The sequence below is a fragment of the Oncorhynchus masou genome, unplaced genomic scaffold, assembly GCF_036934945.1.
Source record: "Oncorhynchus masou masou isolate Uvic2021 unplaced genomic scaffold, UVic_Omas_1.1 unplaced_scaffold_2393, whole genome shotgun sequence".
NCBI lineage: Eukaryota > Metazoa > Chordata > Actinopteri > Salmoniformes > Salmonidae > Oncorhynchus > Oncorhynchus masou.
This window is the reverse complement of record NW_027008849.1, coordinates 53,764-68,364: the sequence shown is the minus strand read 5'-3', so window position 1 is coordinate 68,364 and position 14,601 is coordinate 53,764. Positions and strand designations below refer to the sequence as shown.

The following is a 14,601-nucleotide window of genomic DNA, read 5'->3' as shown; positions in this document are numbered from 1 at the left end:
TATTATATATTTAACCTTAATGGATGGGGTGGTGACTGTTGAGAATGCTAATGAATTCAGTGAATAGTTGGATATCATGAGGCCAGGCTCCTATAATGTTGTCTAGAAGTCTGTAATAGAATGTAGGTTGATGTGGGCACTTGGCCAATGCCTCTCTCTCCCATTCAGCCATGTAAATGTTTACATATGCCGGGGCAAATTTCTTACCCATAGCTGTTCCCTCCAACTGTAAGTAGTGCTCATCATTGAATATAAAATCATTGTTTGTGAGGCTGATTTCTAATAATTGTAGTATTTCATTGTCTGGTCTATTGCTATCTGGGTGTGCATGGAAAATATTTCTGACTGTCTGTACTCCTGTTGCTGTATTTATGTTAGTGTATAAGCTATCAATGTCTATAGTGAATATATATGTTTGGGAGGGAAGAACTATGGTTTTGATCTTCTCAGGAAAGTGATAAGTGTCTCTGAGGTAGCTGGGGTGTCTAGTGGAGAGAGGGTTGATATAATTGTTGATACGATTGGCCTGCCAGGAGGAACGTCATAGGGAATAGTCCAGGTTTCTGGTTCTTTATGAATTTTTCAAAGCAGGTAAAACAGTCTAGGTCAAATCAAATTTTATTTGTCACATACACATGGTTAGCAGATGTTAATGCGAGTGTAACGAAATGCTTGTGCTTCTAGTTCCGACAATGCAGTAATAACCAACAAGTAATCTAGCAAACAATTCCAAAACTACTACCTTATAGACACAAGTGTAAGGGGATGAAGAATATGTACATGAAGATATATGAATGAGTGATGGTACAGAGCGGCATAGGCAAGATACAGTAAATGGTATTGAGTGCAGCATATACATATGAGATGAGTATGTAAACAAAGTGGCATAGTTAAAGTGGCTAGTGATACATGTATTACATAAAGATGCAGTAGATGATATAGAGTACAGTATATACATGTACGAGATGAATAATGTAGGGTATGTAAACATTATATTAGGTAGCATTGTTTAAAGTGGCTAGTGATATATTTTACATAATTTCCCATCAATTCCCATTATTAAAGTGGCTGGAGTTGAGTCAGTGTGTTGGCAGCAGCTACTCAATGTTCGTGGTTGCTGTTTAACAGTCTGATGGCCTTGAGATTGAAAAACAGCTTCTGTCTCTCGGTCCCAGCTTTGATGCACCTGTACTGACCTCGCCTTCTGGATGATAGCAGGGTGAACAGGCAGTGGCTCGGGTGGTTGTTGTACTTGATGATCTTTATGGCCTTGCTGTGACATCGGGTGGTGTAGGTGTCCTGGAGGGCAGGTAGTTTGCCCCCGGTGATGCGTTGTGCAGACCTCACTACCCTCTGGAGAGCCTTACGGTTGTGGGCGGAGCAGTTGCCGTACCAGGCGGTGATACAGCCCGCCAGGATGCTCTCGATTGTGCATCTGTAGAAGTTTGTGAGTGCTTTTGGTGACAAGCCAAATTTCTTCAGCCTCCTGAGGTTGAAGAGGCGCTGCTGCGCCTTCTTCACGATGCTGTCTGTGTGGGTGGACCAATTCAGTTTGTCTGTGATGTGTACGCCGAGGAACTTAAAACTTACTACCCTCTCCACTACTGTTCCATCGATGTGGATAGGGGGGTGTTCCCTCTGCTGTTTCCTGAAGTCCACAATCTCCTAAGTTTTGTTGACATTGAGTGTGAGGTTACTTCCTGACACCACACTCCGAGGGCCCTCACCTCCTCCCTGTATACCGTCTCGTCGTTGTTGGTAATCAAGCCTACCACTGTTGTGTCGTCCGCAAACTTAATGATTGAGTTGGAGGCGTGCGTGGTCACGCAGTCGTGGGTGAACAGGGAGTACAGGAGAGGGCTCAGAAACGCACCCTTGTGTGGCCCCATTGTTGAGGATCAGCGGGGTGGAAATGTTGTTGCCTACTCTCACCACCTGGGGGCCCGTCAGGAAGTCCAGTACCCAGTTGCACAGGGCGGGGTCGAGACCCAGGGTCTCGAGCTTGATGACGAGCTTGGAGGGCACTATGGTGTTGAATGCCGAGCTGGAGTCGATGAACAGCATTCTCACATAGGTATTCCTCTTGTCCAGATGGGTTAGGGCAGTGTGCAGTGTGGTTGAGATTGCATCGTCTGTGGACCTATTTGGGCGGTAAGCAAATTGGAGTGGGTCTAGGATGTCAGGTAGGGTGGAGGTGATATGGTCCTTGACTAGTCTCTCAAAGCACTTCATGATGACGGAAGTGAGTGCTACGGGGCGGTAGTCGTTTAGCTCAGGTACCTTAGCTTTCTTGGGAACAGGAACAATGGTGGCCCTCTTGAAGCATGTGGGAACAACAGACTGGGATAGGGATTGATTGAATATGTCCGTAAACACACCAGCAAGCTGGTCTGGCTGGTGTGGAGTGTCTGGTCCAAATAGAAAGTCTCGTTTTTTCGTGATGTGCCGTTTATCATAAAGTGTTTGTATGATTCTACGTAATTTAGTCTGGGTCTGTGGTTGTAGGCTGTTTCCTATTTGTTCATAATACTTGGTGTTGGTTAACTGTCTATTTGCCTCGTATGTGTATTGATGTTTATCTAGGATCACTGTTTTAGATCCCTTATCTGCCGGTTTCTATATTCTGTTGTTCATAAGTTCTTTTCTGGCTTGTCTTTCCATGCGGGTGATGTTGTCCTCTCTATCTGCCTGGGTGTGATAGTTGTGAAGGGTGTCTTGGTCGGTTCTGATTAGGTTCTTTACCCTCCTATCTGGGACAGTTTGGGTTCCCAGATGGAAGGAAGGGTGAAGGGTTGTGATTCGTCTGATAGTCAAAGGAGTCTAGAAGTTTAAGTCGTCTATGATATTTATGTGTGTCCCTATGAAGTTCCTCCCAGTCACATTTACCAGGGTGGGGAATGAAAGACAACCCCCTCTCCAAAAGTTGGGTCTGTGCTGTTGTGAGTTGAAAAGACTTGGATAAATTCATGTTTGATGAGAGGGGGTCAACTACCCCCTCTGCTGGGTAATCTAAGAAAGCAACTGGGGGAGGAAAGGGGGGAGAGAGTACAGGGGGTTGGTTTTAAAAAGAAGGATGTGGTGTGCCTAGGTGGGTCCAAATTGTGGGTAGAGCCTATTCTAAATTTAGCAGCTCACACCAATTCTTAAAAATGAGGTCTGCTGTTCGATCTGGTGAAAGGAGGTGTGAGTGGTTAATAATGGGGATGTAAATAATTGCATTTGGGAAAGTGACGATTGCTTCCTTGTGCATTGATGCAATCTGTTTGATTGATGTTGTGTATGGGTCATTATCCATATTGTTTATGCCCACCGAGAGAACCACTATGCTGGTGTCTAAATGAACCTCTGTTTTCTCCAGAACCTTTGTGAAATGGTAAAATGTTGCTCCAGGGTAACTGTCCACTTGTATGTTTGGGTTATGAAATGGAGGGATTCTATTAACATTTGAGTCTCCCAAGACTAGTATTGGTTTATTTCCCTTAAAAATTCCAATCTGCCACCTTGCCTTTTGGTCTGTCTTTATGGTACGATGGTTTCTGAAGAGTTGCTGGGGTTGGGGTTTGATGCTGAGGCTGGGGTTGGGGTTGATGCTGGGGCTGAAGCTGGGGTTGGGGCTGAGGCTGGGGCTGGGGTTGGGGGTTGATGCTGGGACTGAGGCTGGGGTTGATGCTGGGGCTGAGGCTGGGGTTGGGGTTGATGCTGGTGCTGAGGTTGGGGTTGATGCTGGGGCTGAGGCTGGAGTTGGGGTTGATGCTGGGACTGAGGCTGGGTTTGGGGTTGATGCTGGGGCTGAGGCTGGGGTTGGGGTTGATGCTGGTGCTGAGGCTGGGGTTGGGGTTGATGCCGGGGCTGAGGCTGGGGTTGGGGGTTGATGCCGGGGCTGAGGCTGGGGTTGGGGGTTGATACTGGGGCTGAGGCTGGGGTTGGGGTTGATGCTGGTGCTGAGGCTGAGGCTGGGGTTGATGCTGGGGCTGAGGCTGGTAAAATAATAATGATTCTACATTTATAATATGAACCTGGATCATCATAATGATTCTACATGTTATAGTATGAACCTGGATCATCATAAAGATTCTACATTTATAGTATGAACCTGGATCATTGTAACGGCTTTCGTCTGGTGAAGGAGAATCGGACCAAAATGCAGCGTGGTATTTTTGAGACATGTTTAATTACGAAGAAAACAAACAATACAAAAAACAACAAACGGAACGTGAAAACCTATACAGCCTATCTAGTGACAACAAACACAGAGACAGGAACAATCACCCGTGAAATACTCAAAGAATATAGCTGCCTAAATATGGTTCCCAATCAGAGACAACGATAAACACCTGCCTCTGATTGAGAACCACTCCAGACAGCCATAGACTTTGCTAGATAACCCCACTAAGCCACACACCCAACACCCACAAAACCCCAAGACAAAACACACCACAATAAACCCATGTCACACCCTGGCCTGACCAAATAAATGAAGACAAACATAATATATTATGACCAGGGCGTGACAGAACCCCCCCCTAAGGTGCGGACTCCCGGACACACATCAAAACAATAGGGGAGGGTCCGGGTGGGCGTCTGTCCATGGTGGCGGCTCTGGCGCGGGACGTGGACCCCACTCTATTAATGCCTTAATCCCTCCTCCTCGCGTCCTATGATAGTCCACCCTCGCCGCCGACCATGGCCTAGTAGTCCTCACCCAGAACCCCACTGAACTGAGGGGCAGCTCGGGACTGAGGGGCAGCTCGGGACTGAGGGGCAGCTCGGGACTGAGGGGCAGCTCGGGACTGAGGGGCAGCTCGGGACTGAGGGGCAGCTCGGGACTGAGGGGCAGCTCGGGACTGAGAGGAAGCTCGGCACTGAGAGGAAGCTCGGCACTGAGAGGAAGCTCGGCACTGAGAGGAAGCCCGGCACTGAGTGGAAGCTCAGCACTGAGTGGAAGCTCAGCACTGAGAGGAAGCTCAGGCAGGTAGTTGGATCCGGCAGATCCTGGCTGGCTGGCGGTTCTGGCAGATCCTGGCTGACTGGCAGATCTGGAAGAGTCTGGCGGATCTGGAAGAGTCTGGCTGACTGGCGGATCTGGAAGAGTCTGGCTGACTGGCAGATCTGGAAGAGTCTGGCTGACTGGCAGATCTGGAAGAGTCTGGCTGACTGGCAGATCTGGAAGAGTCTGGCTGACTGGCAGATCTGGAAGACTCTGGCTGACTGGCGGATCCTGGCAGACTGACGGATCTGGCTGCTCCATGCTGACTGGCGGCTCTGGCTGCTCCATGCTGACTGGCGGCTCTGGCTGCTCCATGCAGGCTGGCAGCTCTGGCTGCGCTGAACAGGCAGGAGACTCCAGCAGCGCTGTAGAGGAGGAAGGCTCTGGCAGCGCTGAACAGGCGGGAGACTCCGGCAGCACAGGAGAGGAGGAAGGCGCGCAGAGTAGGCCTGTTGCATGGTGCTGGCACTGGTGGTACTGGGCCGAGGACATGCACAGGAAGCCTGGTGCGGGGAGCTGCCACCGGAGGGCTGGTGTGTGGAGGTGGTACTGGATAGACCGGACCGTGCAGGCGCACTGGAGCTCTTGAGCACCGAGCCTGCCCAACCTTACCTGGTTGAATACTCCCGGTCGCTCTGCCAGTGCGGCGAGGTGGAATAGCCCGCACTGGGCTATGTAGGCGAACCGGGGACACCGTGCGCAAGGCTGGTGCCATGTAAGCCGGCCCAAGGAGACGCACTGGGGACCAGATGCGTAGAGCCGGCTTCATGGCATTTGGCTCGACGCTCAATCTAGCCCGGCCGATACGCGGAGCTGGAATATACCGCACCGGGCTATGCACCCGCACTGGAGACACCGTGCGCACCACAGCATAACACGGTGCCTGCCCGTTCTCTCTAGCCCCCCGGTAACCACAGGAAGTTGGCGTAGGTCTCTTACCTAGCATCGCCATACTCCCTGTGAGCCACCCCCCCAAGACATTTTTGTGGCTGACTCTCAGGCTTCCATCCCCGTCGCCGTGCTGCCTCCTCATACCAGCGCCTCTCAGCTTTCTCCGCCTCCAGTTCTTCTTTGGGGTGGTGATATTCTCCTGGCTGATCCCAGGGTCCTTCTCCGAACAATTTGTCCTCCCATGTCCATTCCTCTCTTTGTTGCTCTTGCTGTTGCTGTTGCCTGTTACCACGCCGCTTGGTCCCATTGTGGTGGGTGATTCTGTAACGGCTTTCGTCTGGTGAAGGAGAATCGGACCAAAATGCAGCGTGGTATTTTTGAGACGTTTAATTACGAAGAAAAATAACAATACAAAAAACAACAAACGGAACGTGACAACCTATACAGCTTATCTGGTGACAACAAACACAGAGACAGGAACAATCACCCACGAAATACTCAAAGAATATGGCTGCCTAAATATGGTTCCCAATCAGAGACAACGATAAACACCTGCCTCTGATTGAGAACCACTCCAGACAGCCATAGACTTTGCTAGATAACCCCACTAAGCCACACACCCAACACCCCACAAAACCCCAAGACAAAACACACCACAATAAACCCATGTCACACCCTGGCCTGACCAAATAAATGAAGACAAACACAATATATTACGACCAGGGCGTGACAATCATCATAATGATTCCACATGTTATAGTATGAACCTGGATCATCATAATGATTCTACATGTTATAATATACCATGGCCTTTACTAGCCAAAGGTTAAGCTACTGTTATGGTTGTGATATAATATGGTGTTGTGTCACTAGACTTTGACCAGATATTATTGCATCCAAAGATCAACTGAACCTAGAACATAGATACAGAGACACTTGTCATCAGGAAGGTGCTCTCTCAGCACAACGGAAAATATCTCAATGACTTGACATGTTCTGGTTGTGAATTCAGGCTACAAGGTAAGAATCTTCCCAGGGATTATTGTAAAGTGTGTAGAGACATTCAATGTCTGGTGTTATTTTAGTATAGTGAATGACAGTAAAACACTCAGATGTAACAGTCCATTTCACCTGGGACAGCTCTGTTAGTAAATGTTTTATTTCTCAAAAGAGATAATGGATAAATGTGAACAATTGACATTCAGTAATTAGTTGTCACCATATTAACCACAACTAAAATGTTGTATCTCTGTTTAGGGGTCAGTGCACTAAAATGAGTCTCTCTGGGAAGAGAGAGGAGGGGGCCCTGCCTCTAAAATGAGTCTCTCTGGGGAGAGAGAGGAAGGGGGCCCTGCCTCTAAAATGAGTCTCTCTGGGGAGAGAGAGGAAGGGGGCCCTGCCTCTAAAATGAGTCTCTCTGGGGAGAGAGAGGAAGGGGCCCTGCCTCTAAAATGCATCTCTCTGGGGGACATGACACCAAAGCTAAGAGGTAAGATGACCATTTATAAAGAATTTATCGAGTTCATTAAATAAATAAATAGCTATCTTAAGATGAAACACGATATATCCATTGTTTATCAGGAATGGAATGTTGGTATCCTGTATATTTGACTGTGATATGTGGTTGTCTCACCTTGATATCTTAAGATGAATGCACTTACTGTAAATCACTCTGGATAAGAGCATCTGCTAAATCAGGGGTTCTCAATCCAGGGTCTGTGGAGGTACTGCAGGGGTTCTCAATCCGGGGTCTGTGGAGGTACTGCAGGGGTTCTCAATCCGGGGTCTGTGGAGGTACTGCAGGGGTTCTCAATCCGGGGTCTGTGGAGGTACTGCAGGGGTTCCACGGCACCCTGACTGTACTCGTTGCAATGTACAACTCTTCACACCCGTTTAACAACTCTAAATATCTTTGGCATAGTAGGCATCAAGTCCCTTGCCAATAATGTTGCCTACAACGTTGCAACAATGTTCATTTTCATCAAACTCATATTACACCCTAGATGCCTTCAAATGCCCAATTTATAGCCATGCCCAATTTAGGACTATTATTTAACAATGTGATGTTGCGCTCCAAACGGACAACTTGAAATAACATGATGTAAACGTGTTTATTATTATACACTTTCAAATAACATGATGTAGATAATTAAATCATCAAAAGAAAAACGTGTTTAGAAAACAAGGTTCCTTATAGAGCCAAAAGGGCTTCTATCACTTCCTTAAAATATGAAATCAATAAAAGTTATATATATATTGGGGTTCAGTGAAGAAGAACCTCTAGAGTTCTGATCAACAAAAGGTTAATGTTTTGAGGATGTGAACCCAGCAGCCCTCCAGTGGTCAGATCAATTCCACCTGTTTTTTCCAGCACCCGGCCCGGGATTCGAACCAGCCACCTTTCGGTCACAGCTCCAACTCCAACCTGAGTTAATCTTCAAAAATAAGCACGAGTTAATCTGCCAAAATGAAGACAAAATGCTATGCAGTTATACATAATTATTATACATAACTCATTGCCAAAAGCACAAGACATACTGTTGCATGTAGGTCTATATTATTTATGGGTTGATCACATAGAAATATAAAAACATTATTTTTAACTACTGCAATGCAATTACATGTGGCACAGGAACCACTGACTCCCCTTACAGAACTGTCCGCGTCCCCGTACAGAACTGTCCGCGTCCACGTTCGGTGTGGCACCAAGCCGGTAACGCGCAGAGTCTGGTTCTGGACTGTCCAGAACTGTCCCCCATGTACAGAACTGTCCGGACTGAGGTGATCTTGGGGAATAACGACGGAGTTTGTTAGTGTTGAGACACCGAAGTTTACTGTTCAATTTGCTTTTTTCTTTACGGTCAGGGACAGTGTGAGTGTAGCCAGATCCCTTTCACTCTCTATCCTTGTTTCATTTTGTGTTTCACCGGATTCATCATCGAGACGAGGGACAGACGAACGACCTGCTAACTAACCAAGCTAGTCGGTACAGCTCGGTAAACTAGCTAGCTACTCTACCAGCAGCATCCTAGTTATCCTAGCTAGTCGGTACAGCTCGGTAAACTAGCTAGCTATTCCACCAGCAGCATCCTAGTTATCCTAGCTAGTCGGTACAGCTCGGTAATCTAGCGAGCTACTCTATCAGCAGCATCCTAGTTATCCTAGCTAGTCGGTACAGCTCGGTAAGCTAGCTAGCTACTCTACCAGCAGCATCCTAGTTATCCTAGCTAGTCGGTACAGCTCGGTAAGCTAGCTAGCTACTCTACCAGCAGCATCCTAGTTATCCTAGCTAGTCGGTACATCTCGGTAAGCTAGCTAGCTACTCTACCAGCAGCATCCTAGTTATCCTAGCTAGTCGGTACAGCTCGGTAATCTAGCTAGCTACTTTACCAGCAGCATCCTAGTTATCCTAGCTAGTCGGTACAGCTCGGTAATCTAGCTAGCTACTCTACCAGCAGCATCCTAGTTATCCTAGCTAGCCGGTACAGCTCGGTAAGCTAGCTAGCTACTCTACCAGCAGCATCCTAGTTACCATAGCTACCACTACATCATCACCGGCTGTCTGCATTACTTGTGGACCGATGGAGCTCCCCGGTTGTTTCTTCCACCTGTTAAATCCCGGTGAGGCTTCTCCCTCTCTCGTTGACGGATGCTGTCTACCTCTGTCCGGTTCTCCTCTCTTCACTAGATGGACGGTAACTTTAGTGTTTAACCCGTCTGTGTCCAAGGACCGAACTTTTGAATATTATTTTCAGGGCGCCTCAATAGCAGGTATTGAACGCCGGGTAAATAATCACTAGTCAGAACCTCAACCTCAGTATACATTCATTATAAAAATCACCTTAATATCTGATATTGTGAGTAAACAACCTCGAGAATGCGTCTTCCAGCCCTCCAATTAATTACATCATTCAACCCTCCCGGTTAGTAAATTTACCTCAACATCCCCCGGAGAAGGCAGAGTAACGACACCGGCCTTTTAGCGGGGCTGACAGACTGACTACAACGCTCGCGATGCTAAATTAATGTCGTTATTAAAAATGACACACTGCTCGCGCCATTAACTAACGTCTGGAAGTCAGTTCATTTGTGTTCATCTCCTCTTGGTCTTATCATTGCGCCATTAACTAACGTCTGGAAGGTGAAACTCTTCTTATGTTTCCCCATCTGAGCTCAGAGTAGATGAGATGTAATGTTTGTCTCTGTTGTGTTGAAGACCAATCCAGCAGGAGAGACCAGCCTCCCCTGTTCCCAGCTGTGTGTCCATGAAGAGTGACCGGTCTATGGATCGTCCTATATCCTTTAGAGAGGGAGACTTTTCTACTGAACAAAGGTAAGAAGAACTCATGGGTCCTGGTCAGTGAGTTAAACAACACTGTCTCTAGTCATTTCTCCTCTCCCACCTTCCCATTTATTTGTGTTGTTTTCATAATCCATAGGCTAATAATTTTGTCCATTTTCATAGTCCTAAAACAATCTCAAACAGACACAATGTTTCCTCTGTGTGTGTGTGTGTGTGTGTGTGTGTGTGTGTGTGTGTGTGTGTGTGTGTGTGTGTGTGTGTGTGTGTGTGTGTGTGTGTGCACCCTGGATGAGGAGTTGTAATCTCTATCCTGATTTTCTAGTCACTTTTACCTTTACCTACATGTACATATTACCTCAACTACCTGGTACCCTGCACATTGACTCAGTACTGGTTCTCCTTATAGTCTCATTATTACCTCAACTACCTGGTACCCTGCACATTGACTCAGTACTGGTACTCCTTATAGTCTCATTATTACCTCAACTACCTGGTGCCCTGCACTTTGACTCAGTACTGGTTAACCTTATAGTCTCATTATTACCTCAACTACCTGGTCCCCTGCACTTTGACTCAGTACTGGTTAACCTTATAGTCTCATTATTACCTCAACTACCTGGTCCCCTGCACTTTGACTCAGTACTGGTTAACCTTATAGTCTCATTATTGCCTCAACTACCTGGTAGCCTGCACATTGACTCAGTACTGGTTCTCCTTATAGTCTCATTATTACCTCAACTGCCTGGTACCCTGCACATTGACTCAGTACTGGTACTTCTTATAGTCTCATTATTGCCTCAACTACCTGGTACCCTGCACATTGACTCAGTACTGGTTCTCCTTATAGTCTCATTATTACCTCAACTACCAGGTACCCTGCACATTGACTCAGTACCGGTACTCCTTATAGTCTCATTATTACCTCAACTACCTGGTACCCTGCACATTGACTCAGTACTGGTACTCCTTATAGTCTCATTATTACCTCAACTACCTGGTACCCTGCACATTGACTCAGTACCGGTACTCCTTATAGTCTCATTATTACCTCAACTACCTGGTACCCTGCACATTGACTCAGTACTGGTACTCCTTATAGCCTCATTATTCCGGTCGGTAACATTTGAGAGTGAGGCAAATATACAGCATTTTGCGGAAAAAAAAACATGATTATTTGTCTCTCTGAAATGAAGACATCAAGTGATTTTAAACAAATACATATCTGTACATATCAATCCCATACCATGATTAGATAGTGAAAAAACACACCAATCTCTTTCAGAAATGCTTTAAACAATAAAAGCTAATTTACTAACATTTCTGAAAAGTGATATATATGTAGTGTTTTGGAATTAAACTCTTCTTATGTTTCCCCATCTGAGCTCAGAGTAGATGAGAGATGTAATGTTTGTCTCTGTTGTGTTGAAGACCAATCCAGCAGGAGAGACCAGCCTCCCCTGTTCCCAGCTGTGTGTCCATGAAGAGTGATCGGTCTATGCGTCTACCTATAATGTTTAGAGAGGGAGACTTTTCTACTGAACAAAGGTAAGAAGAACTCATGGGTCCTGGTCAGTGAGTTAAACAACACTGTCTCTAGTCATTTCTCCTCTCCCATTTTCCCATTTATTGTTGTTGTTTTCATAATCCATAGGCTAAAAATTTTGTCCATTTTCATAGTCCTAAAACAATATTAAACACAAAATTCCCTCACTGTGTGTGTGTGTATGTGTGTGTGTGTGTGTGTGTGTGTGTGTGTGTGTGTGTGTGTGTGTGTGCACTCCCTGGATGAGGAGATGTAATCTCATGTTTTGTCCACAGAAACCAACAGGAGAGATCAGAGTCAGAGATTCTCAGTGGTCAGTCTTCCCAGAGTCATCAAACAGACCTGGCCTCCATATTCAGTGTATGTGGTCCTGTTGTGTCCATTTGTTTTTGTTTACCTCAAGTACAGTTGATCTGTCAATCATTCATTAATGTGTTACTGAGAAAGCATTTAGTCTCTTGCTTAACTTATTTACTTTGTTTATTTCAGTTGCTTGAAGAGAAAATGATGACATTTATGAAGAACGAGCTGAGGATGTTCAAGAGGATTCTTAGTCCAGAACTCCCAGAAGGCTTTGAGAGTCAGAAGCAGGATAAGGAAGTGGTGGATGCTGAAGATGAGCAGCAGGAGAGCAGTGCCAGAGAGGGGGCTCTGAAGATCACACTGCACATCCTGAGGAGAATGAACCAGAAGGAGCTTGCTGACACACTGGAGAAATGTAAGATCTGTCTGCCTCATGTTGAATGCTGTTTTATAACATTTTAAAAGCTGTAGCTAAAGTACACCTAAAGTAGCTGTGTAACTCAATGATATTGTAGCAGCCTTAAAACAACACCTAGTGACCTCATCAAGTAGCAGCAGGGATGTGTTGTGCTGATTAATTTAGAGAAAGAGAGAACATTAATAATACCATCAATAATACCAATAATTATATAATCAGTCACACCAGTCTGTAATGCATTATGAAAACATTTACACATTTATACAGTCAGTTTAGGGAATAAATTATTATAATTTAAACTTCATAAAAGTCCTACAATACTGTAGGCATTAACTCAGATGTAATATTAATATCCTCTGTGTTATTTCTTCATTCAGATGAGCTTGCTGTGATTTGCCAACGTGAACTCAAATCTAATCTAAAGAAGAAGTTTCAATGTGTATTTGAGGGGATCGCTAAACAAGGAAACCCAACACTTCTCAATAAGATCTACACAGAGCTCTACATCACAGAGGGTGGAACAGGAGAGGTCAATAATGAACATGAGCTGAGACAGATTGAGACAACAACCAGGAAACAAGCAAGACCAGAGACTGCAATCAAATGTAACAACATCTTCAAACCCTTAACTGGACAAGACAAACCTATCAGAACTGTGCTGACAAAGGGAGTCGCTGGCATTGGAAAAACAGTCTCTGTGCAGAAGTTCATTCTGGACTGGGCTGAAGGAAAAGCAAATCAGGATGTCCAATTTGTATTTTCATTCCCTTTCCGGGAGCTGAATTTGATGAAAGGTGAAAATCTCACTTTCATTGAACTTCTCAATCACTTCTCAATGGAAACCAAACAATCAAGAATCTCCAACTACGACAAGTACAAAGTTCTGTTCATCTTTGATGGTCTGGATGAGTGCCGACTGCCCCTAGACTTCCAGAAGAACAAGATCTGTTGGAACGTCACAGAGTCAACCTCAGTGGATGTTCTGCTGACAAATCTCATCAAGGGAAATCTGCTTCCCTCTGCTCTCCTATGGATAACTACCCGACCTGCAGCAGCCAATAAGATCCCTTCAGTGTGTGTTGACCAGGTGACAGAGGTACGAGGGTTCAATGACCCACAGAAGGAGGAGTACTTCAGGAAGAGATTCAGTGATGAGGACCTGGCCAGCAGAATCATCTCACACATTAAGACATCAAGGAGCCTCCACATCATGTGCCACATTCCAGTCTTCTGTTGGATTTCTGCAACAGTCCTTGAACACATGTTGAGTACAGACAAGAGAGAAGAGATGCCCAAGACTCTGACTGAGATGTACACACACCTTGTGGAGTTTCATACCAAACAGAAGAATGAAAAGTATCTTGGGAAAGAAGAGACAGGTCCACACTGGAATAAAGAGAGCATTCTGTCACTGGGAAAACTGGCTTTTCAACAGCTTGTGAAGGGCAATCTGATTTTCTATGAAGAAGACCTGAAAGAGGCTGGCATTGATGTTAATGAAGCCTCAGTGTACTCAGGATTGTGCACACAGCTCTTTAAAGAGGAATGTGTGCTGTACCAGGACACGGTGTACTGCTTTGTACATCTGAGCATTCAGGAGTTTCTGGCTGCTGTATATGTGTTCCTCTCATTCATCAACAACAAGGAGAATCTAATGGACAAACTGCAAACAAAAGACGAGCCTGAAGTTGCTTTCTACAAGAGTGCTGTGGATAAAGCCTTACAAAGTGAGACGGGAAACCTGGACCTTTTCCTCCGCTTCCTTCTGGGCCTCTCACTGGAGTCCAATCAGAAGCACTTACGAGGTCTACTGACAAAGACAAGAAGCAGCTCACAGAGCCATGAAGAAACAGTCAACTACATCAAGGAGAAGATCAGGGAGAATCCCTCTCCAGAGAGGAGCATCAATCTGTTCCACTGTCTGAATGAACTGAATGACCATTCTCTAGTGGAGGAGATCCAAAGCTACCTGAGATCAGGAAGTCTCTCAAAACCCAACCTGTCACCTGCACAGTGGTCAGCTCTGGTCTTTGTGTTGCTGACTTCAGAAAAGGAGCTGGATGTGTTTGACCTGAAGAAATACTCCAGATCAGAGGAAGGTCTTCTGAGGCTGCTGCCAGTGGTCAAAGCCTCCAGAGCTGCTCTGTGAGTAAATA

General features: G+C 45.8%; 1 protein-coding gene across 1 annotated transcript in view; it reads left to right on the top strand.

Moving 5' to 3' along the window:
- Positions 1–7,159: 7,159 nt before the first annotated feature.
- The window catches only part of LOC135533476 (NACHT, LRR and PYD domains-containing protein 12-like), a 30,724-nt gene continuing 23,282 nt past the window's right edge, over positions 7,160–14,601 (top strand). Inside the window, exons 1-6 of the mRNA XM_064960777.1 lie at positions 7,160–7,367; positions 10,095–10,211; positions 11,610–11,726; positions 12,000–12,084; positions 12,214–12,442; positions 12,823–14,590. Of these exons, the coding sequence (XP_064816849.1) occupies positions 7,330–7,367; positions 10,095–10,211; positions 11,610–11,726; positions 12,000–12,084; positions 12,214–12,442; positions 12,823–14,590 (2,354 nt within the window). The 5' untranslated portion in view covers positions 7,160–7,329. The remainder of the gene's footprint in view (positions 7,368–10,094; positions 10,212–11,609; positions 11,727–11,999; positions 12,085–12,213; positions 12,443–12,822; positions 14,591–14,601) is intronic.